The sequence below is a fragment of the Larus michahellis genome, chromosome 1 (genome assembly GCF_964199755.1).
Source record: "Larus michahellis chromosome 1, bLarMic1.1, whole genome shotgun sequence".
In the NCBI taxonomy this organism is placed as follows: Eukaryota; Metazoa; Chordata; class Aves; order Charadriiformes; family Laridae; genus Larus; species Larus michahellis.
This window is the reverse complement of record NC_133896.1, coordinates 164,014,742-164,039,155: the sequence shown is the minus strand read 5'-3', so window position 1 is coordinate 164,039,155 and position 24,414 is coordinate 164,014,742. Positions and strand designations below refer to the sequence as shown.

Below are 24,414 nucleotides of genomic sequence, written 5' to 3'. Positions count from 1 at the left end.
TTATTTCCCTTCCCCTTCATCCTTACCCAAAAACACTCGACTTTGTCATCACTGGACTCTAGCTCTATACAATCAAAACATTCCCTAATGTACAGAGCCACACCCCAGCCTCTCCTTCCTTGCCTGTCCCTTCTGAAGAGCTTATAGCTTTTCATCGCAGCATTCCAGTCGTGAGAGTCATCCCACTGTGTTTCCATGATGGCGACTACATCATAGCTGTCCTGCTGCACAACGGCTTCCAGCTCATCCTGTTTGTTGTCCATGCTACGTGCATTCGTGTAGATGCACTTGAGCTGGGCTACTGATTTCACCCCATCCTTGGCCCTTTGTCCCTAGGCTCATTACTAGGGAAAGGACAAAATTATATGGCAAAACTGAACGACACCAGAAAATAAAAAAGCTTTTCCATGAGGACCTGAGCTTGATTTGCATGGATCAAGCCCGGGCCTTCCGAGGAGCTGGGGCGTTGGTTTGCGGTTTTATTATACTTCTGTTTTTATAAAACTGTTGAAACCGAGTGTCTCGGGGATCTCTCCCTCATGGCCAGACTTGGTCCAAAATGGGCAACATTTTTCAGCAGCTGTGGGAGGATAGGGATGGGAGATGACGGGACAGACCGGTGGCACAATCCAAGTTCCTGTCCTTCAGAAAGGACCTGGCTGGAATATCCACATTGTTGGAGGAGCTTGCTGGGATTATGCTTTGTGGCCACTCCAGCACATTCGAGCAGCACAGCAAGGAAAAATATGTTCTCAGTCTAACTGTGGACTGAAGAAGATGGGCAGAAGCCCTGCCCCATTTTAAGGACCCTTTCCTTTTTTATTTAGTTTCTCTCCAGCCCCCTCCCCTGCTACTTCTTATGTTACCTTTGGTCTTGACTCTTGTCCTGGTTTGAGCGACACGGGACTAATTTCTCTTCTAATGCTTGGGAAAACTGCACTTTCAGAAGACTCCAGTGTCTGAATTGGTGAAAATATTTACTTTATAGCCAGCTATGGTATGTGGGATTCAAGGTCTCAGTGTTTTTGAGCTCACCAGGTACAGAGACGAGGAGCAGCGAGACCTGGGCACTTGGCCCAAGCTGGCCAACAGGATTACTTCATACCATGAACATTCAATATAAATTAGAAAGTTTGCTGAGCAGTTCTCTCTCTGTCTCGATGATGGTGGTCCAGAGAACGTCTTGCCCCGGTGCCAGACCCCTGATCCCTTCCCTTCCTCCCAAAGCCATAGCGCTCACACTGTCCGACATTTGCTGTCCCCTGCTGGGAGTGCACAGCTTCCTGCTGACAGCATTGGCTGAGTGTAATCCTTGTGTATTTTATATTGGTATCAGGATCAATATTGGTTCTTTAACATTATTAATGTTAATTTTTTAGTCTTATTCTATTAAATCTGTTTCTATTTCCACCCTCATGTTTCCTTGTTTGTCCCTGATTCCTCTTCCCATGTTGGGAGGGGTCATCGGGTGATAGAATAATTGTCTAAACGACAATAAATTGTTGTGGGTTTCTCAAACCATAACAACTCGTTAACCTCCTCTTGAAAGAACGAGCCATTTCCCTTCCTGGCACTTATTTCCACACAGAGATGCACAGAGCAGAAGCATACCCAGCCAGAACCAGCCCCTGAAGCTGGAGACGCCTGTGCCAAAACCCTCTGCTGCAGCAGCGGGCCTGGCCCACCGCTAAGGTTGAGCATTTCCCCAGGTATGTGCCGACTCCGGCAGCCTCACACCAAACACATCCCAGCGGAGTAAGTTTTGCCACGCCTCTGTGCCGTACCAATGCGTACAGCAGCACCCCGCCGGCTGAAGTTGCGCTACCACAACGGCTGTCCCGGGAAGGGGAACAGGCGACACCGGCGGGGGTGATTTTGGCCGAGGAGCCGCCGACGCCCTCACACGCACCGTCCCGGACGGGTTTCAGGCAGGCTGAGGCAGCCAAGCCCAGGCCCGCTGGCCCGGTGGGGCCTGGCGGAGGAGCGGCGCCCGCCCCGGGGCAGCGGGGGAAGGGAACGGACACCCGGACCGAGGCCTCCCCGCCCGGGGCAACGGACGCCCAACGGCTGTCCCCGGGCACGCGCCCCACCTAACGGCCGGTAACGGCAGCGGGGGGCGCGCGCCCGTCCCCTCCGCTGACGCAACGCTCCTCCCCCCGCCCCGCCCAGCTCGGGCACGTGGCGGGCGTGGCGCGGGGCACGCCTCCTTCCCCCTCTTCTGACCAATCATCAGGGCGGGAAGGAGGGGCGCGGCGGCGGGGAACGCGCTAGCCAATGGGCTGCGGCGGTGGGCGGAGCCGAGGCGACGATCATGGCGGCGGCGGCGTGGATGTCCTGGCGGGCTGGGCTGCGCCTGGGGAGGCGGAGACTGTGAGTGACGCCAGTGCCGCGCGGGGGGGGGGGAGGGGCGGGACCAACAGACCCCCGGCGCCGCCCCTGCCCCCCCCCCTCCGCCCCGCTGGTAACGGCGCTCGGAGGGTCTCACGCTCCCCCGCCCTTCCCCGGGCCGCGGGGGGGTGGCGGGGAGGAGCCCCGCAGGCGGAGCGGCGGAGCTGGGGTGGGCCCGGCGGGAGGGGCTGAGGGGGCCGGGCCGGGCCCGCGCGCCTACGCCGTACGCCAGCGCCGGGGGGAAGCGGCGGCTGCCGGGGTCGGCCGCTGCTGCGCCGGGCAGCAGCCCGGTGAGCCTCGGAAGGGCGAGCACCGGCCTTTCCTCCCCGCCTTCGGGCAGCCCCCGCCCGGTGCCTCCCCGTGAGGGGCGCTGGTGGCGGCCGCGCTCGGGCACGCGAGGAACGTGAAAATAGAAATGAGTTTCTCCCAGTTTACCCCAAAATTGCCCTTGGCCGGTTGCCGGCTTTGGTACAGCTGCTGCACCAGGGGGGATCAGAAGAGTGCAGCCCAGAAGGTCAACTGTGTCCTGGGCTGCATCAAAGGCACCGTGGCCAGCAGGGCGAGGGAGGGGATTCTGCCCCTCTGCTCCGCTCTAGTGAGACCCCACCTGCAGTACTGCGTCCAGCTCTGGAGCCCTCAGCACAGGAAGGACATGGACCTGTTGGAGCGGGTCCAGAGGAGGGCCATGGAGATGATCAGAGGGCTGGAGAACCTCTCCTGTGAGGACAGGCTGAGAGAGCTGGGGTTGTTCAGCCTGGATAAGAGAAGGCTCTGGGGAGACCTTATAGCGGCCTTCCAGTACCTAAAGGGGGCTTATAAGAAAGATGGGGATAGACTTTTCCTCAGGGCCTGTTACAGTAGGACAAGGGGTAACAGATTTAAACGGAAAGATTTAGGTTAGATATTAAGAAGAAATTCTTTACTGTGAGGGTGTTGAGGCAGTGGAACAGGTTGCGCAGAGAAGTTGTGGGTGCCCCATGCCTGGAAGTGTTCAAGGCCAGGCTGGATGGGGCTTTGAGCAGCCTGGTCTAGTGGGAGGTGTCCCTGCCCATGGCAGGGGGTTTGGAACTAGATGATCTTTGAGGTCCCTTCCAACCCAAACCATTCTCTGATTCTGTGACCTGGGTCTTTCCAATGCCTGCACTGAACCCCTGACTGAGCAGGCTCCTCATGGCCCCCATGCCCCATCTCCTGCAGGGGGAAATTGGGGCAGGGGGGCAAGGGGTGCTGGATCCACACCGTGGGCCTTCCTTTCTTCAAGGGAATACTGTGTTGCCTCCTCCATTGATAAACCACCCTGGATGGAGCCGAGCAGTGGAGCTAAGCGTGGGTCATGATGTGGGCAGAAGTGGGGCCATCAGCAGTCCCATCACCATCCCTTGTCCTGGGCTTGGGGAGGCCCTTGTGAGACCAGAGGGGTGTTGTGTCCCCATACCCCTGCTGTGGGAGGGTTATGTAGGCAACGTGCATGCACTTGTAAAGGGACGAAGATCACCAGGCGCTTTCCCACCGGTGGCCAAATAGTTGTCAGGGCATGGACTTTGGGTGGGGTGCTAGGAGAGGCTCCGCTGTACATACTCAATACCCATGCAGGCCAGTTTGCAGGATCAGGCTCTGAGTGACATAGGCTATGTAAGATGAGGGCTCCACCACACCTTTCTTCTGGAGATCTGGGTGGTTTTGATGCCTGGCTTTCCGCCTGCAGGTATGTGCTCGCATATTACCCATGGGCAGAGAATTACTTCTGCCAGATGGTTGATTGTTGAGTCTGTGCTGAATTAAGGAAGGTTTTCAAGCAAATTTTTTTAGTACTGATATTAAGCAGACAATCAAGTGTTAATTCATTTTAATATTTAAAGCTTTAAATTCTTGCAGTCTCTGCTGAGACCATGATACTGTAAATATTTTATAGTTGGCTGACAAGAGTATGCAGTTGGTAATAACTGTAACATAGTTGTTACTGTGAACACGCAATATTGATGCTGGTGTTCTAGGGGAACCTCAGGGACAGCTGGACTGGTTTGTGCTGTGCTAGAGGCAGTGTGAAGAGCTCATAAAATTCACGTCAGTCTTTCTTGCCCACGGTAACACTGTCCTGCATAGCACTCAGGGTCATTTTTCCAGCCTACCTCCTTCAGCTTACTTTTACAGCCTGTTTCTGGAGAAAATGCACACATATACATGCCTTCCCCCCAACCCCACCCCCACCTTACCTCCATATTGGTGCCGAATCACAAATGCTATGGTATTTCTGGTCATGAGGAATTTCGAATATTTATACTGTGGGGAGAAGAGGAGTCTATACAGCATGACAGCAATCAGATGATCACATTTATATGTGCATAGCAGCCTTCAGAGCTGGGAGAGAAGGCTGACCGCATGCCTGCGGTGAGGCTGCTCTCTTCCAGCCATGGTCAGATGGGGCTTCCTTGGCTGGTGCTGCCATGGGATGGGACGTGGCCGCCGAATACCGCAGCCCGCTCGCTTGACTCCCAGGAGATGTGATGGCCTCCCTGCAGTGCGAACTGTCTGCCCCTTGTCATCAGTGCTGCTGTGGAGCCTGAGAGGCCATCACACAGGTGGAGACTGCAGAATTTGGGGCATCAAAGCGATCACAGACCACATCCGGTTGAGGCATGAGGAGCCCTTGCTCACCTTGGAACTGGGCAGCCGTGTAGCTGGGTGCAGTGGGGAGGGAAAATACAGGGATGACTTCAGATGTCACTAATGGATGCATGTGTTGGTTGGATTTAATTAGCAGCTCCCAGGTCTGTTGCAGGAGTTGACAGGTCCTGCTGGGGTCCGGACCCTGATGCCTGGGTCCCACAGTGCTTGTTGCCATGCTGTTGGGCTGGGACCCTAATTACAGCAGGTACCTCCGATGCGGTGTGGCTGCCTTTCCAGCTGCTGACATCTTCTCCTCATGAGGATGTTGCTGCCCCTGCGAAGCCGCTGTGCAGTGCTGCCATGAGAATGTGGATGGAGTATTTGTGTTGTTAGCAAGCAGGCGAAACCTACGGTATCCAGAGCTGGTTTTGCTCACTTGTGACATTCCAGAGCCTTTTGGGCTTTTGCTGCCTGGGAAAAATTTTTGTCTTGTTGGAAAAAGTTCAAAAGAACTCCTTCCAGCTGTTTTTTAATAACAAATACAACTGTTCTTTCTGTTGTTGTTGCTCTTAAGAGCTTCAAATGTTCTTTTAAAGACAATGTTGCAGTAAAGCATCGATGATAAAAACTTTCTTGATGACAGATCTTTATGAAGGGCCCTTTGCTTGATGTTTTTAGTGTGAGAGAAGAGCATAGCACATGTAAGCATGATCACCTGTGTGCCCTCAGCTACCCAAGTGCTTCATGCAAGTATGAGGGATTTTTTTATGTGTATTTCTTTTCCATGGTGTATTCCAGCAGAGGTATACCCACATGCCCACACCAAATCAATCAAAAGCAGCATTGTTAAGCTCACATCTCAGCGGAGTGCTGCAGAGTACAGAATATACCATGTGGGCACATAGAGCCTGTCGTGCCAAAGGTGCAGACACCAGCACGTCTGCTATGAACACAAGAGCTTGAGAAGAGCTGCCGGCAGAGTGCTGCTTCTTGTGGCTCTGTCACCAAAATGGGCACACCAGATTTTCGTGGTGTGGTGAGGCCTGACGAACCTCTGCACAGGAGATAATACAGAATCAGTAATAACCCTGTATCAGATCTTCAGGGACTGCGCCCATGTCGTCTAAAATTTCTAGCATTAGGAGTTTCTTCTCTTGTCTCTGATTGCCATCTTCCCTCCCAGGACTCCACTGCTGCTCCATCGTGTTTCACGCTCCGAGTTTGTGTCCACTTGGCAAATTAGTGATGATGATGTTTTTCATGGATCGGACACTGGAGGGTGCTAATGCAATGAGAGCTGAAATTGTTCTTGCAAATTAAAGGGCTCCTCTTTGTTAGTTGTGAAATAGTTTCATTCTTTGTTGCAACGTTTAAATGGATAGACATGAATCGTGGTCCTTAGCAGTAGCTTATCCTGCTCGGTGCGTGTAGAGCTATAACCAAGAATATCAATAAAGTGTTAACTCCATGAGGGATTTCTTTCCTGAACCTCTAACAAAAAAAATCACTCATTTTATGTTCTACACATTTTTAAGCGTGTCTTTTGAGATTATGGCCTCAGGGTGAAATTTATTTGAAAGTGTGACTTTCTAGTGATAAAACCACTTTACCTGGCAGAACTGTTGAGCCGTATCTGCAGAATCTGCTTTTCTACAAGGTCACTTTGGTTCACCTAAACCAATGTTGTGTTGCTGGCGAGGTGAGAACCTGATAGTGGGGAGGGAGGGGACACCTTGAGCACCACTAATCAAGTCCCTGGCGTTGCGATCCTCTCGCTGGGGCTGTACCTGGTGGAGCCTCAGCTTACCTTGCAACCACCATCACCAGGCCACGCGTGAGGGAGTGTGGACGATGGGAGCCTTTCGTCAGCCGCTGCTGCTAGGTCAAGTGAAGCACGTGATGAAGCTGAACTTTAGCTCTGGTGTTTCAAATTCACTCAAACGTTGTTGGCAGGTTAAAGTCATGTTGGGAGGCCTTATGCCAAAGGAGGTATTACCTGTCTTAAAGCTGCTTCAGCTTTCTGCTGAACCGGGTCTCCACTCGCCTCTGCCCTTGGCAGAAAGACATGGGGCCGACATAAGCTCCCCGTTGTGCACTCTGGCAACTCCATACTCGGCATTAAGGACTGTGAAACTACTGCCTGAGCCAGTCCTCGTCCTGGCAGCCGTAGAGGTATGATGCTGGCTAATTAATGCTAATGAGAAGCAGGGTGCAAAGCCGAGCGTGTCCAGCTAATCACTGCTGGCACCTCAACTAGTCTGCTTAAAGCTAACACGGTTCTGGACAGTCCTGCCCAGTCCTGTATGTGCCTTTACAGACCTGTTAGCCAAATGAAAGCTGGTATTCATAAAATGTGTGAGCAGAACAGAATTGGGTATGAATATGCTTTCCTTAGAAGTCTTTCTCATTTGGTACAAGCAGCAAATGAGTTACTCCTCTGTCTCATTCCCTTTTGCAAATGAACTGGGCTGTCCCCTCCTGGAAAAACATCATTACTGTGCTGTATTGGTTTGTTCTCTCCCAGGTGTTGCCATTTGCTTACATAGGGCTGGTTTAGTTTTTTTCTTTTAAAAATACACATCATTTTTGTCCAAATTCCCTCTTGAACAGAAGATGCGTATAAGCACAGAGAAAGAGCCTGTGGATAAGGAAACCAGAACCCATTGCTGTCCTGTTCTGGCATCGGGTGAGATCTGCTGCTCACCTCACAAATGGATGTATGGATAGTTTCACAGCAAAGCTGCTTGGCACTTTGTTGGAAGCAACAGAAACGTAGCCAGCTGAAAGTTTACACTTCTTCTGCAAAAAGTTTTAGTAGCTTGCCAGAATTGGGTCATAAGGGGATGTGAAACGAAAAGCTTTTAAAATCATTGTAATAACTAAAGGTACTGAAGACAGTCCGCTTAAGAGGAGACAATTTAGCCTAAGCACAAGAAAAAAGATCTGATTGACCATGTTCATCTTGTTTACCAGCTTTTAAGAGAAGACCGCTTCTTCCATCACACCTCCATGCTTCCGAGCAGGGAGCCAGGTTACACCTCCTGGCGTCATTTCAAGAACCATCATGCTAGGTCTGGTGCCAAAAGGATTTGCAGTTGTGCATTTTATGTAGGCAGTGTCCTAATTTATCCCGGGAGACCTTTCCCTGGGAGAGAGGGTTAACGGACCTTCCACCAAACCTGCATGATCACATTGAGTTTAAATGCCACCAACTGTGGGATGTCATCTTTGAGGCCCAGCATCACCCCTGGTCCTTGGCCCTGCATGGGGAAGGAGCATGCTTGTTCCCTTGGGGGGTGCTGGGTGCCTTCCAGCATTGAGCCTTCATACACCTGTGCAGCTTTTCTTGCCTACTCATAAAAGCTGGGTGAATGGGCTCTGGGGTTTTCATGCCTTTCTGGGAGATCGGGCTGCTGTACTTGAAGCCTCTTCTCTTACGAGTCATTCTGGCAGGTAAAAGCCCCTTGATGCTAGGAGCTTTGTAGGGTTTCTGCTGATGAACTGGTTGTCTTTTGAATCCCCAGTGTGGTGTTCGCTCCCGTTCTCCGCGGGTCAGGTGGGCTCCCAGTGGTGGTCTCTCCTGGATCCCTTTCTCACGCCTCCCTGAGTTCCAAACCCCCTCATCTGGAGAGAGGAAATAAGAGATTCACCCTTCCTTTGTCAGCTGGGCTGCCTATGGAGATATTTCTTCAGCCGCTGCCCTTTTCATGCTTCCCTCTTCTGCCCCGCAAGGCTGTGGAGCACAGTAGGTCTGCAGAACTTCGACTGCAAGTGGGTGTGGAGGTCAGTTGTGTGGTTACCGAGCCCCATGGGTGTTGAACAAGTCTCCTTCGTAATTGTTCCCTTATTTTCTTGTCAGTGCTATATTTACCTCTCAGTCTCCCTGTGCCCTTTAAATCTCCAAGCGTCACTGGCGTAAATAGGATTTGCCTGTCCCTGTGAAACAGGCATCGGGGCGGCTGCCTGCCTTGCCTTCTCCAGCCCTTTGCGGGCCGGGGTTGACTTGTTGTCACGGGCTGAGCAGCCAAACCCGCTTTCTTCTCTGCCATTTTAATTAAAAATGGTTGGCATCAGGGGCTCTGCAGCGATGAAAGGGAAATGATGAAACTTTGAAGAATTTGGGGCATAAAGTTGATCTCTAAATTTTAATGTACTCATTGCACTTAAACAGTTGATACATTTTATTATTGAGCTTTCAGGTGACCTAATTTCCCTTAGTACTGTACATTTAGCTTTATACATCTGCACCTAATTTGTAAAAAAGGACTTAATGAGAAACTTCAAACAGTTTAAATGTCAATTACAAAGAAAGCGAGGTTTTAAAGTTCCAGTAATCTGTCCATATTGGTCATCGAAACATGATCCCAGGTGGACGTTAATTCAAGACAGATGGCATTCCAAAGGCACAATTACAAAGAGCTTATATATTTTCAACACTAACAAGCTGTCACGCTATGTTGTAGCTACACTTCCAATACTGTATAACCACAATTGCTGCTTTATCTGCTGCGGACTCAGTAATAAAGGGGTTTGATTCCCCACTCTTGATATTGTCAGTGGGATTTTTGGGGGTTGAAGTGGAGAGTGGGGTTAGTTGGTGTGAATATCTTTCACTTGCTCAATCTGTTGGGGAGTGGGGGGTTGTTTGTTATGGTTTTTTTTAAGTTGGTGAAATGCTTTTCAAAGAAAGGAGAGAAAATATTGAATATGGGCATAATAAGACTAGCTCATCACAGAATTACTTCTATTTCCTGGCAACATTAATTAATGTTAGTCTTATCAGCTGCTAGGCAATAGCTATGATGATTTGTTAAAACGCCCAACATCCTGGATGTTTTCAGTTAAAAAGCCATCCGAAAGCCTTTGGAGTAACGCACATGTTACTTGGAAGACTGAAGTCCAAGGGATTGATAGTGTCTCGACTTGCGGTGGTGTAAATGGGCAGCAGCTCGGCTGCAGCCAGGCAGGAGCACTGCACCCCGTGCGAAAGGCAGTTTGAATTATTTTTAGGTTTCTGAAAGTCTTCTTAGGCCCAGAGGCAGAAGTGGAGAGGCTGGAGAAAGCAGGGTCAAAGTAGAACTTCCATTAGAGAGAAGCATCAGTGTGTGATCTAGTTGAAGATGTCCCTGCTTATTGCAGGGGTGATGGACTAGATGACCTTTAAAGGTCCCTTCCAACCCAAACTATTGTATGATTCTGTGTGGTAGATGTCAAGGTTTGTTGTCAAGGACGATGTTTGATATCTAGTTAGTAGTTGAGGTGGGCAGTGATCTGCATAACCGAACAATGAAAGATAATTGGGCAAAATTTCCACTGATTTTTTGTTTGTTTCTTGAAACCAGGTCACAATAAAGCAAGACTAACACAGCTATGACTTGACAATGTTTTAATAGGCTTTAAAAATTCTGTGCTGTTAGGAGCAAGATTAATGATGCTCCCTAGGAAGGTTTTTAAGCTCCTATGGACACGTGTATCCTCTAAAGAGATACTGAGAATGAAGAGCTTATATTTCTGCTAATTTATCTACCTTTCACTGGAAAGTGGAGAAGAAAGCAGAAAGGCTAAGATGCTTCATCCTTGGAAAGTGGGAATGAAATGGTGAGGTTATGCTCTTTAATTTTTGGTTTTTGTTAATGAATGTTGTAAATGTGTTCTTTGAAAGCATCTTACCTGGCTTCCTTTTTGGAGGAGATGCAAGTCCTATTTGAAATATACAGGTTGCCAACAAGCGAATTGGACTCCTGAGCCACGCTTGAAACAAAATGCCAATTTTACCTACAGTTTTACTAGGTTTCCTGGTTTATGCAGTGGCATTTGAATGGCCTCTAGTAATTGTTTTTAGCAGAAAAAAAAATTCAAACAAAAATGAAAAACACAACCCAAAGCTCATTAGCACTGTATTTGGCATGCCATGAATCGTTAAATCTTTATATAAATACAGAAGTAATTTGTAACAAACAAAATGCTTTCTTTTCCTGGAAAGACTTTCTTTTGGACTTTTACTCGGACTGATGAGGTACAGTATGTTTTCCAAACATTGGATGTTATTACCAGAATAGGGGAGAAACCAATTCATGTTTTAATTAAATATTATGTATTATTCTTGAGTGTCAGGTATACTTAGTGGTGATAAGTGAATAAAATTAGTTGGAAAACAAAAGACAATAAATAAATACTTAGATAGGGTTTTTTAACCTAAATCTTTTTCACCTAAATTTGATGCTAGTGTGTGTTGCTCTCAACTGGTCTCCCCTCGTATTTTCCCAGTGCTTATCGGGGTAACATATTGCAGTCTTTTTGTTTAGGTCAGGCTTCGACTGTGAGAGTTAACTAATTGTTCGAGCCCAAGTGGGAAACTTTCTTGCACCTGGAAAATTAGGAGAGCAAAAGCAAGAGACATGTCCGCATCCTTTCCCTGGTGGTTCTTCACCTGCGAATTTGAACTGCAGCGGTAATAAAAGTTTTGTGGACCTCATTTTATGTGAGATCATTAAGCGACAGGAGAATTCGGGACTAGCTGCCCTTCATAATTCAGGACACTGAAAGGTGCCATTTATAAGCTCAAAGTGCCTGCAGGAAGGCAAAACAGGCTTGTAAAACCCGCACTCCGAACCCTGAAAGGGAACCGGTTTGTACTGCTGCCTGCAGCCTTGGAGTGGCAAAATTGCAAAGGTGGTGGGGACTGGGTTTAAAAAAATGGAAAAACACCTGCCTCTAAACGTTGATGTAATAGCCTGCTTTTTCACACTTCTTGTGTTGATATCTCTTTTGTCCAAAAAAACACCAAAACGTCCTGGTAAATGATCCCAGTAAAATCCTTATCAATTGTAGCGCCCAGCTGTTGGGCTTATCATCTTTCCTGCTACAGCCTGCTCTTTTGCTGAGCTGCTAATTTGGCTATAAAATAGGTTTATCCTGACTTTTTAGTAATATTTTGCAACCTGTAACCTTTGCCCATTATGCGGGCCAGGCGTTTTTTGAGAAGGGGTAGCAGCCTGCACAGCACTTGAAATGAAGAGAGGTCTTCAATAGAGTGGGTGATAAGCCAGCATACCCAGTCTTCATAAAACTGACTGTTACGGCTCTAAACAGGCAATGTAGTCTGCGAAATACAGAATACGCTGCAGCTTTATGGACCTAGAAAGCCTGAAAGGCACTAGAGCGGCAGCCTAAGGAAACGTTGAGTCCAGTGTATATTCTCAGAGGAGGTACTGCTTTCCCTGTGTGCTCCCCTGTTACCCCTCAAATGAGACTTAGAGCAATCTATTTTAAGTTTATGACCAAAAAGCAGCAATTGCTGCCTAGAAATGAGGCATCTGTATCTGTAATCTTAAATGGCTGGGGCTGAACTCTTCTAGTCTGGCCAACGTAAGCCAACTCTTCACGGCCTCATTAACACCCTATGACTGAAGTTCCTTGAATGCCAATTTGCACCATCAGAGCCTAAGTTCTAGTGAAGACAAGAGCTGGTGGCATGTCAGGTCTGCCTGCAGCGCCTTTGCTTTATTAATTCAATACCTGCATCTTTATGCATGTTGGTTTCAGCAGCAACTGGCTATATGGCACAGTACCCAAACTGTTGTCTCTCCACACGTCAGTCACGTAGGAGCCAGGGAAGCGGCTGTGCTTCAGAAGTGTATTGCTATTATTCCATTTTCTGATGCTGCCTTTGTTGCCCAGATTGACGTGCTTGGGGCCCCAGCCAGTGCACTGAGTTTAGTATGACCCCAGGGCCTTTGCAGAGTCGACTGCAGGACTCAAACCTTTATATCCACTATTAAAAGGCAGTTATGTGACTGTTTATGTTAGAGCCAGGTGCTTTGTTGCCTGTGGACATGCTGTAACTTGACAAAATTTATTTATTTTTTTTCTTTATGGTCAAAATGTGATAAACATACTTACCTGAGTACCTTACTCTTTACAAATGGTCTGGCTGCCTTCAGCAGACCGCTTGGATTTCTGTGGGAGGATGGGAGTCAGGGTTTTCCAGCTCTCTGTAGGGATGTATTTGTGGTAGCATTTCTGCTGCTCCTGTATTTTCTTTGTGAAGGACATTCATTTTCTAGATGGCGTGTTGTCAGTGTATTTTTAATGACATTTTTTGTGGTACTTTTCATTTAAGTTCTCTAATTTGCAGTGCATTTCTAATTTTTGTGGGTCCATTTATTTAGGCTTTATATATGATTGCATGCTTTGCAGGCTTATTGCATTAAACGTTTGCTTATTTTTTGTTAAATCTGTAGCAATACTAAAGCACCGAAGGAGTTTTGGGTTGGGTCAGTACCAAATAGTGACTTCAGCATACTGGAACTATAAAATCCGTTTTCTTACTAACTGTTTCTTTGAGAGGCTGATAGATGTGAAAACCATTTAACAGTTGGGGTTTTCTTCCTTTCCTGTTAAACTAAGCTACTGAGGAAATCTTCCTACTGCTACACGCTGCAATATGTCAGAAACACCATTATATTATAGTTGCATCATTATCTAAAGGAAAAATTGAGTGTGGGTTTGAAGTCGACAAGTGATGAAAGTAGCCCTGAGGTTGTCAATTAGAAAGCCAAGGCCTGGAACTGATAAGTTAATGGCCAGTTCCCTTCTCAACCCCTCGCTTTGCTGCCTGCTCCCACCTCACCCCACAGCAGCTTTACTGCTCGGAACATAAAGAAAAGGCTCCCATTGGATTGTGTCCCAAAATTTATCATCTCACTGATACAATTCACTTGAATTCTTGACTGGTTGCAACGTTCTTAGTATGGACAGACAGTTAAACAAGGAGAAATGGGATGCAGCAGATAAAAAATTCAGTCTCCAGATGATGCTTTTTTTGTCCTTTTTTTTGGTTGTTTGCTTGTTTATTTTTTTGTTTAAATGTTGAACCGTTAACACTGTTTCAGACAGTGCAGTACACACGGCAAATTTAGCAGCAGTGCATAATTTAACTTCTACCGTATGTTTGTTTGCAGGTTTTAAAGCCTGAAGTTTAATGGCAGCCAGTTGGAACCCATGTGTTCCTGTTAAAGGCAGAGGGCAACCAACACGTGTGGTTTTTCCTGAAGGAAGATACTGGTTACCAAAGTTTATGATATAATGAAATATTATACATAGTGTTTCTATTTTGCTTGGGCAAAAAGGAACCAATGTGTTGCCATTTCTCCTAAGGAACACATGGCTTCAGATAAATAGGTAAATTATGGAAAATAACAAAGAAGATTTATTCGGATTTTAATCATTCTTGGTGTGCTGTGTTGTGAGAAGAACAGTAAGCTTATGAAAAGAGCTTTAGAGTAGTATTAGAAGCAGAATAGAACTCCAACAGGAATAGTGCAAAGCAAAACACTTAATTCATCTTCACTTTTTGAAAACTTGTGTGCGTTTTTAGGGCTTGTAAAAGGTTGCAGATGAGCACCCCTTCAGCAGCCTGAGGTTTTCTGCTCGTGGCACAGCTGCTTCAGTGACAATGGAAATTCAAGATTTTTTTCACATAGCCGTGTCTCAACCTAGAGCAGACGAGTAATAGTCATGAGTATGAGATGGCAGTTTTAATTTGTAAGCACATTCAGGTTTTTGACCTTTCTGGTGGTTTCACCATAACCAGCCAACATCTGTTGAATAGTAAAAAAAATCGCAGTTGTTACTTACCTGCCAAAATCAAATTAAATAGCATGGACTCCGAGCGTGGGCTGCTGCTCTGGAGTCCCTCTCTCCTCCAGCCAGATTTCAAAACATGAAATAAATCTTATTCTAGCTTAATTCACAGGAAAAGTGACATGACATCGTATTAAACAATTCAGCGTTGGATGGCACTCCCTCTGCCTGATGTGCTAGCTTTGCCCAAGACCCACGTGGCAGAGCTTTTGCAGTGCTTCACTGGAGGTTCAGTGCAGAAGAGGTGGTACATGATTTTCCAAAAGCAGTTGTTCCTTCTGTGCCATACTTTGACTTACTTCTTGAGATAGATGTCTCATAGTACCCATAAATAATGAAAATATGCAGTGATATTGAAAATATACAATGCCATTGAGAGCATACAATGACATTTTTTATGAGAGGTGTTTTTTTTGTTACACATTGTGTCTCTGGTGTTTCTTATTTATTCAGAAATAAGCTCCTGTGGTGGCCTTTTTCAAGAGAGGTTATCTCAAGATGATGTAAGAACACTGTGTCTAATTTAGCTTAATCTGTTCAGGTATCACACCTACAAGAGACCATAATTCTGGGTTTTCCTCCCATGTTGGTCCTTTCCTTGGATTTCCATTTTGTCTTTGCAGGAATCTTCTGCAGTTATTTTTTAAACTTTTCTGAAAGTTAGTGGCGTTGGATCAGCAAAGCTCATATTCCAGGGGGACAGTCATCTCCTTCTGGGTTTTTCTGCTCTTAACTCTTTCATCTACTTTCATATATCTGTCAGCCCAGCAGAGCTGTTGTACAGGTACACTCACATGCCGTATGGAAGCTGGTCAGACAAATTTTGGTGGTGCCAGTCACTGCTCTGCAAAAGGCAGCCCAACACCAAAATGTCCAACCATCTCTGTCAGTGTGTTGCTGCAGGATGTTGGTCTCTGTGCTTGGGAGGGGAGGGGTTTCCCTCCTCTTTTGTTTTTGCTGTTGGTTAACTACATTTTCTCACCCACGGAACTCTTTCAGTCTGAGAGTCCCTCTCTTGCCATGTGTGTGTTTACTTTTGTCATGCCTTAAGTATATCCACATCTTTCAGTGTGGATGAAAATTTGACTTGTGTGCTGTCTGCTGACCAGTTGACACTAGTTACTTCCAGACTTCCATGAAGCACAGGGGTGCTCAACAGTGCCCATCTTAGGGTGAAGGCTATGGTGCTCTACAGAGATGTTAGCGGTAGAATTGGTCTTTTTCCCCCTTTGCCTACATAAGGAGGAAGAGTGTCATTTTAGGAGGAAAAGTTTCTTCCCAGCAAGACTGGGTCCACATATCAGCTCTCTAGAAGTTTGGTTGCATTGGATCACTTCTGTCTGAAGATGCAAAACCCTAGTGTCAGAGCTTTTGATGCTATGGAGCTTTCTAGGGCTAAAAATCAAAGGATCTACTTTCCACCCACATACTTTGCCTTTCCTGATAAATACACGTGAGTGTTGTCAAGCCCAAAGCTCCTGCCTTACTTCACCTTCATCTGTACTCAGAGGAATGCTGGAAAGAAATGAAAATTACTTACCAAAAAGTGGCATGGCATTTCCTATTTTTTTCATTCCAGTATGGAATCTTAGAATACAGAAAAGCTTGTCAGTAATTTGACACATTTGGAATTTATGAAAACCCCTGTCCTATACAGTAAAAATAAAGGAAAACACACTGCTTGCACAAAGGCATATTCGGAGCAAGAAAGGTGACTTGCATTTCAAGATTTTGAATTGCCAAACAAAAATTGAAGCCCACTGTTGTCTTTATGCAGTCATAGATTTCCTTTGAGTATGTCTGAAATGATTACAGAGTTCTGTTAAGTCAACTTTAAGGTTGATATCATTATCTAAGACACATGCCATTAGCAGGTTGTCATCCCACAGCAACGCAGCACCGATGTTCCTGAACAAAATAGACCAGAAAATGAATATTCTATCAAAGGGCTGCGTTTTTGGGGGCAGCTATAGAGTATTTTTAGCAGTTTCTTTGACGATTTTTGCCTGGAAAATGATCTACTGATCTTCAAACACAACTGACAAATGGGAGAATCTAAAAAAGAAAAATGAGGACATGGTGGTTTAGATTTGTTATCGTAATGTGTGACTACATAAAATCACACATTCATTATGCAATGCTAATGTCAAAACTAAATGTTTTCAAACCAAATATGAACTTCTGAGGGGAAACCAGCAGCAGTTTGGGCCTTTCTGGTACTGCAGACTTCAAAGATGTTTGGAGGTCTTGACTTCAGAGACTGAAATATTCACCCGCTCCCTGATTCATCTGTTGCAATCAGGGTCTGCTGCAGGATGTCTTTGCCCCACAACCATGAAGGAAGTTAGTTTAGAAGAGAAAGACATTGAAGATTTTTAACACTTCAGACATTTCCAGTTTCTTCTTCATACCACTTTCAGCCAGTTCTATAATTAATAAAAATATTTATTTTCTGTCATTTTTGTATAAAATATTTGAGATGTAGGTCTCGCTGCTTTCTGCCACTAGTAATGGTAATGCTGGCACCTTCCTCCATTAAAAAAAATAATTCTGGAACTGAATGGTAAGCAAAGAGCTGAACCCTGTGTCAATGAGATGGGTAAAAACTTAAGTGATCAAGAAATAAATAAGAAAAACAGTTCTCAAAATTTATGCTGAGTGTATTTCTTCTTAAAAATCCATCTATTAATTATGCCAAGGCCTAAGCTTACTGTAATCTGCTTAAATCATAAAAAAATAACAAAAAAGAGAGAAACAATGCTTCCAGGTTGTGAGTCAGACTACTGAACTTATGGAAGTCACTGCCTAAACTCTGGAAACCTGAGGTGTTTGAAGTACTAAGTTGGCTTTTGAGATCAGTAGTCTCTTATGCAAGTACCAAGAGAATATTTTCTTCAATATATTCAATTAGCTCAGTTAAATGACTAATTTATTCAAACTTGACCAATTGGGAGTTGAAAGAAGCAGAAAAACTTGTTCTTCTCTACCAATCTGTGAATAAAAGCTAATTATGAGAGGATTAGATTTGCTAATACTACAATATTGAAGGATACTATGACCAAAGACTAGATGGGTGCTAATTCTAGCTAATACCGAGTTATTTTAATAGATCAATTTTCAAATCAAACCACAATTTTCTTTAGAAGTCTAGCCTCTTTAAGACAGTGCTATGCAACTGATAAACCGTCTCACTACATTTTAAGTTGCATTCTAGTTTCCATCCAAAGACACGTAAATCGTAAGTAAACACAAAGGGATCAGCTAGTAAATAAGAATTGTGCCATACATGATTTTCTAACAAAAGCAGTAAAATTAATCTGAAAAAATGTGTAATGAGGTATAGAGAAGCTTAAATATATATCAGTGGAGCTACTCTGTCCTTCTGGCTAGCAATAAGAAGTGCCAAATTTAGTGTAAAAGCTATATTTAGTTACAAAGCAACATACTTTAGTGGTTACAAACTGAGAATTAACCTTTCTCCAAGAAAATAACTAAAACATTTAAATGGGAAAACAAGATCCAGATTAATTATTTAACTCAAGGTTTCCTGCTTAGTAGTTTAACTCATTATTTTAAAATAAGTGGCTTGAAAGATTTCATCCTGCTGAAAGTCATCAATAACTGAGGTATCTACAAGTGAAAATTAACATAAGTGCAAACTTGACATACGGATCCAGAAATTCAGCCAAGAACATGATGTCAGGAATATGGGAGAATAACATTTTCAGGCCTGTCCATAAACATTTGGTATATGAGAAACCCCACAATGAAATTTAATTACCTCTTCTGCCAATAGGATCACGAGAAAAACGTTGCTTCAGGCACAAGCAGAATGAGATATGGAGGACAGGACAGAGAGTGTCTCGGTCATCATGCCTTTGCTTCAAAGACACCGAGTCCTGCTGCTGTTGGTCTTTGGTGTCTCAAACTTTGAGACGGACACCATTATATTTCCTCTCCATCTGCTGGTCGCATTGGAAGCTGTTCCTGTAAATGCTAATTCATCAACTTGCTTTGAAAAAACACCACTTTCTGTTGCTGACTATTTAAAAGATCAATTTGGCAATGGTTAGGCTGCCCCGTTGCCCCACCGGCAGAGTCCGTGAACAGTGCTAAGTTTCCAAGAGGTGGTCCCTCTCCAATACTTACTTGGCAGCATGGCTGCCTGGCTCTTCCTCACCTCCTAGCCAGGATGAATGACCAGAGCAATAGAGACAAGCGCTTGGTGCAGTGCTGCCAGACCAAGAAGCAAATCTTGGGGTGCTGCAGCCCCATACTATTTGTGCACCCGCTGCTGTGTGCCTTGATGAGTAGCTTCTTTAGGTTTTAACCTCTCATGAACGTAGGTTCCTCATCTTCAGCAGGTCCATAAGCCAGCCATGTAACTTAGAAGTAGCCTATTAGTAAGTAGAAAAGGGATTTATGGCTGGAAATTTTGCTCGGAAAAATGGCCTGTTTCCCCAGCTCCCACTTTTCCCCATGGTTATTGCCCATGGTAGTCCTGTATGTTTTGTCTATACGTCCTGAGCCTGCAGGAGCCTCCTGCTTAATCATGTCTCTCATTGACAAGCCCAGCAGAGGATTTTCTTAACCGGCCACCCAGCCCCGCTGCTCACTGCCGGGGGCATGGGGGTGTAGCAACGAGGGGTGCGTAACAGTTGAAAAACCTAGATGATGGCATTCACCTCCCCAAAACTATTACCATGAACAGGCTACGGGTGCACCCCAACCTCCGCTCCTCTCTGCATGATCTGCCGTCTCCCTCGTCGGGCTCTGGGGTCCGTGACCCTGCTTGGGCATTCACCGTGACAGCCATGAGGCTTTATGTGTTTATTGAACAATAACAGCCATTGTAAAGGATGCAGAGGTAAAGGCTGTGTATTACCTGCCCTGTGTGTCTGACCAGGGTCCAGATTTTTAAATATGCTATTTCTTTGTAGTCCTTTTCAAGTAAAAATCCAGGTTTTGCCATCTCTGTCTCATATGCATCCACAATGAAAGATTAGCACAGTATATAGGTTTTTTTCCAGACCGATTTTCAGGACAACTTGGACCTTTTTTTTTTCTGTGATGTTTCTAAAACTGGCAGAAGAACTTTTTTTTAAGCCTGCATACACTGCAAGGAGTATTTTAAAATAAAGATTTTTTTTTTTTTAATCTTTAAGCGTGTTTAATGCTTGTGTAAGGTGCCAGATTTTAATTACAGTTGGCATTTATAAGCGTGGTGCTGGCAATGGCAACCATATTGCTGAAAAAAGGCATAAATTTTGACACTGGCAATATGGGAACCCAGCATATGAGACTGTAAACCTCATTGCTTTCTGTTTTAATATACTAGTTTAAGGGAAGAACTTTTAATGGTTAATATTTAACTAGAATGTTTAGTGTTCGATATAAAGTTGCTCTAATTTCAAACTATTTAGTAATTCAGGTCCTATCAAAGATCGGCTTAGGTAATAACTTTCTATTAAACAGCCTTTAAATAAGCATGCTTAAAGTAGGGAAAATAAGATGCTTCATTACAAGAAATGAGGTTGGCATCTACCAGGTTTTCCATTAAGTTCCAGGTCACAGACAAATAAAGGAAGTATGTTAGGAAAAAAAACCTTTTTAAAAATAATTAGGGAGATGTCTGTTTTGTTCACCAGATGGAAAATCAGTAGTTGTGGGTGGTCTGTGCTGGATGGGGCATCTCACAATTGGCAGAACTATGCCTTTAACTTTTAAAGTCCTGGGACAAAATGTGAAAGTAATTGACTGTTCAGAATGCTCTCTCTCTGGATACCTAGCATGCTTTTAAAACCGAGATTTGGTGAGTTTCTGACTTTTTTTTTCTAAGAATGCTCAAGCTGTTGTGTCTAGTATTAGGCCAATTGGGTATATTTTTGGTAGCTGTTTAGTGGGGCTGTTGTCTTTTGTGCTTACGCCTGTGTGTGCCTGGACTTGCGTGCACACAACTGAAATGCCACAGCTTTACAATTCTCCATTAGCGTGTTCTGCACATGGTTTTCATAATATTGTCAGTGTTTGCCTTGTTCAGGGTGTACATAAACTGTTGGTTAACATCATTTGTTTCTTTCCTCTAGTTCATTCCTTTTAAAGAAATTTAAATCTGTCAGTTTGCCAACATACTAAGGAAAACAAAGTTGCAACCTTATTTTTGCAAACAAGAAGAGAATTCCTGTTTTAAAATAATTCGGGGGTTTGCAAAAGTATTTTAAATCCACAGTATTCTTTTTTTTTTTTTTTTAATCTGAATAAATTATCTGAATGTGCATGCGTGGATAGTATGTGTACACATATGCCTATTAAATACTGTCATTTAAGAATGTGTTAGAATCTTCTTGGTGCAGTTCGTAACTTTTCTTGCTGTTTCAGGACTGATACTTTCTAATTGCCAGATTAATTTGAGAAAACAGTATTTCAAATGTGAAAGACGGGTTAGAAAATCTTTGTATTCATGTTAAGAATAACAGATTTTATTATCTGAACTGCAATAAGAATGTGTGCTGTTCAGTAGTGACCTCTCAAAGAATGAGGCACAACCCATTTATGGCATAGGAGGCAATTGCTTTATATTTGCCTTACTTTACAGACAATTTTTTTGCAGTTATCTATATAAATGGTCACAGAGAATTGTATGCGTGTGTTATATCTACATTGTAGCTTGTGTTAAACCGATCCCCGCACTTATTATGTAGAAGCATTCTTGAAGATAAGTGAGGCACTCAACTTAGTGCCTTCTTTGTAAAATCCCTTTTGCTATGCATGACATGTACTCTGTATTTTTTTCCTTGCAGTAAATTATAAAGCTTTTTTCTTTCCATGAATCTCCTTCCAAGAAAACACATACAGCCTAATAACACTCGCCTTGAGAACCGTGCATTGCCTCCACTACAAAGCCGTGTTTTCATTGAAGAGATAATTATAATATGGTTTAATGTTCTTGTCAACCCTGAAACACTGTCCCTAAAGAGTGCTATTCTGGAGGACATCTTTTTGAAGAGAGTTGAATGTAGCTAAGAAAACATACATATAGCCACACGCTTTTCTGATAAACCAAGCCAGATTTTTAATACAATATGTGCTCTCTGAAAAGAATTACATGTTTTCTAAGGTGTTAATTCAGAGCTGCGTCTTCCTCCAGATACAGAAAATATCCTTGATTTATATTGCTTTCTTCTTTCCCCCTCCTCCCCCCCCCAATTATATTTATAGACTTTAAATCTATACAAGGACATAAACTCATAATAATAATATAAAATGCTTTTAATGTGTTTTGAGGCACAGACTTCAAATGAGTAAAAAAGCCCAAACTGGAACACAAATGGTTCTTCCCGGGCAACAAACACGCTTGGCTGTTGATATGCTGTAATTTTCTGCTTTACTTAGTAAAAACAGCAATTACTTATTTGTTCCATATCCCCCCCCCAGCACAGATGCTACTCAGTCTGTCCATTTTCTGAGGGCCGAGCAGGCTGCGCGCACGCACGGGGATGCGGGTGCATGCGTTTTAATGCGACGCAAGCGAGTTTTCCCCTTGCACGCCGTCCTATTAACAGCATTTATTTGCCACTGCTGCCAGTTTACCACCAGCCCAAGACAATGGTGTGCTGGAAGCGGCTCTGGCTGTGAAAGCCTCGCTTAGCGGTCTCTCCTGCCACCGGCAAATGTTTGCTTCCAGGTGCATTTTACAAAGCATCGAGCTGACCTTACAAACCGGTGCGAGGGCAGATAAAAGCCAGGGCGGTCACACCGGTTGAGACTGCAGCCGGGTCGAACAAATCTTTAACATCATTTTCGCTGTTATTGTCTTTTGTGGCGGTCTGGTGGTTGTGAACAGTGTCTGGTAACGCTAAAAGCAATGCAGTCTGAAGCAAAAAGCCTTCGAGGGAAACGAAATCGCAGGCTGGCTGAAGGCAATGCAAAGTTCCCCTTGGCTTCAGGCCGTCTGGGATTTCCCCCTTGGGTTTCAAAGCCCAGTTAAAGGCTGCTAAGTAAGAAAAATGTGGTTATGACACAAAAAGTGCATGCAACCAAAAAAAGCCCTTAAAAGATAAGGACAACACAACTCTTTCACTGCTCTTACAGCGAGTGTGAGACTGTTGGCGTATACGAGGAATTGTGTGGCTCCGCACAATGCAACCTGACTGCTGAATCGGGTGCTTGGGATCTTGAATGTAATACCTAATTATTTTTAAGAGCTCCTGTTAAAGGAGGAATATGAGCGAATATGGTAATTAATTGAAAGGCATTTTATTAAGTATTTAATTAGTGTAACTCCGGAGAGGTACTATAAAAGAAGCGCAATACCTGGCAAAAATGTATCACTTGAATCCTCTTTACAATCATCTCATCATTAGCAACCCATTTGCTTGCTCTGAACTCAATGGGATTATTTTTTTTTCTTCTTTGAGGAGGAATTAGAAACTAAGGCCTTAAATTAGTATTGTAAATAATCTCTCTAGAGAAACTTTTCACTGCAAAAAACTTCCTCAACAGGCAAGTGTTAAAACGTTTCTGGTGCTGCACATTTTAAAAATATCCTTGGGATCTTTCCTCTCGGGTTTATATATTCAAGCTAGGTAGCCACAGTTCAAAGAATAAGCAAGTGCTTCTGGCAGAATTAACATTTTATAGCCATGTCAAGTATGTTTTGGTTCCCCCACCATTTTCCTTTTGCTTTGTAGTGGAAGGAAAAAATAGCCTAAAAATACAAAATCTTAGTTAATGAATGTAGATGCTAAGTGGCATGAAAAGAAACGAAGAATGTCAGTTTCCCGTTGCCCCCTCTTTTCATATCTTTGAATTTGTTACTACAAATGTTATTTTTAGAGTTTGTTTTCTTTTAACAAGATATACTGTGTTCCTACCTAATTTTTTTAATGCAACTCAGCACCTAACATTTTGATGGATATTTCTTACCTTAAATCTTGGGTTTGGGGTTGTTTATTTTTTTCCTAAACTACCCCTTTTCTTTTGTGAACAAATAACTCATTGTGGGATTAAATATCTGACAAAAAACATATAGAACTTTCCCAACAGGTGAATATACATTAGTTTTGCAATTATATTTCCTCATTTTTTTCAGGCTACATATTCAATTTATTAAAAAAATCTTTTTCATTTTAGCTATGATCATGTCTCATATAAACCCCTTGCCACACTAGATGCTGCTACAATCACAGCTAAGGCTCAGTGATCTCTGTCTGGCAGACAGGTATCTTTGCTGTTATATGTCCTCAGAAATTTCCCCTCTGTGAAGGGATAATTCCCAACGGCCCGTTTTGTGCCATCCTCCTCCCGCTGCCCAGAGGCATCCTTGCCAAGGCAAACGTCCCTGCTCCGCTCTTAACACATCCTTAATAATTCACTTCCCTTTTCCATGTAATTTTGCAGATAAGGAATTGATAATCTCTAAATACTCTCGGTGTTTGTTTAAAACCAACTTGATTTTTATCAATACCTAGTGTTTTTGAAGGTGTTTGATTTCCAGCTTTCACATCCAAATGTTGAGATGGAGAGAGCAATTGCATGGAAGGCTGCACTGTTGCATGTTGATGACTAAATCTTGTTTAAGTGGGTAAATACACTCTTTGACCTCATTTCTTCTGGAAATCCCCATTGGTTGCATGTTATTGCCATAGGATGTAAATTGATTCTCTAGTATTTTCTTGCCTTTTAAAAGACTGGAGCAAAATTTTGCTGAAGTTCTCTTTTGAAAATTTTATTATTATTATTAACCTTGTTTTCTTTTATGATACTGGCATTCAT

The 24,414-nt window shown here is 44.1% G+C and overlaps 1 protein-coding gene across 2 annotated transcripts in view; it reads left to right on the top strand.

The window, feature by feature from the left end:
* Positions 1-2,282: 2,282 nt before the first annotated feature.
* The window catches only part of CLYBL (citramalyl-CoA lyase), a 197,536-nt gene continuing 175,404 nt past the window's right edge, over positions 2,283-24,414 (top strand). Inside the window, exon 1 of one of the 2 annotated variants that reach the window (XM_074562209.1) lies at positions 2,283-2,370. In XM_074562209.1, the coding sequence (XP_074418310.1) occupies positions 2,312-2,370 (59 nt within the window). In that variant the 5' untranslated portion in view covers positions 2,283-2,311. The remainder of the gene's footprint in view (positions 2,371-24,414) is intronic. The other variant, XM_074562200.1, reaches the window with a different exon arrangement.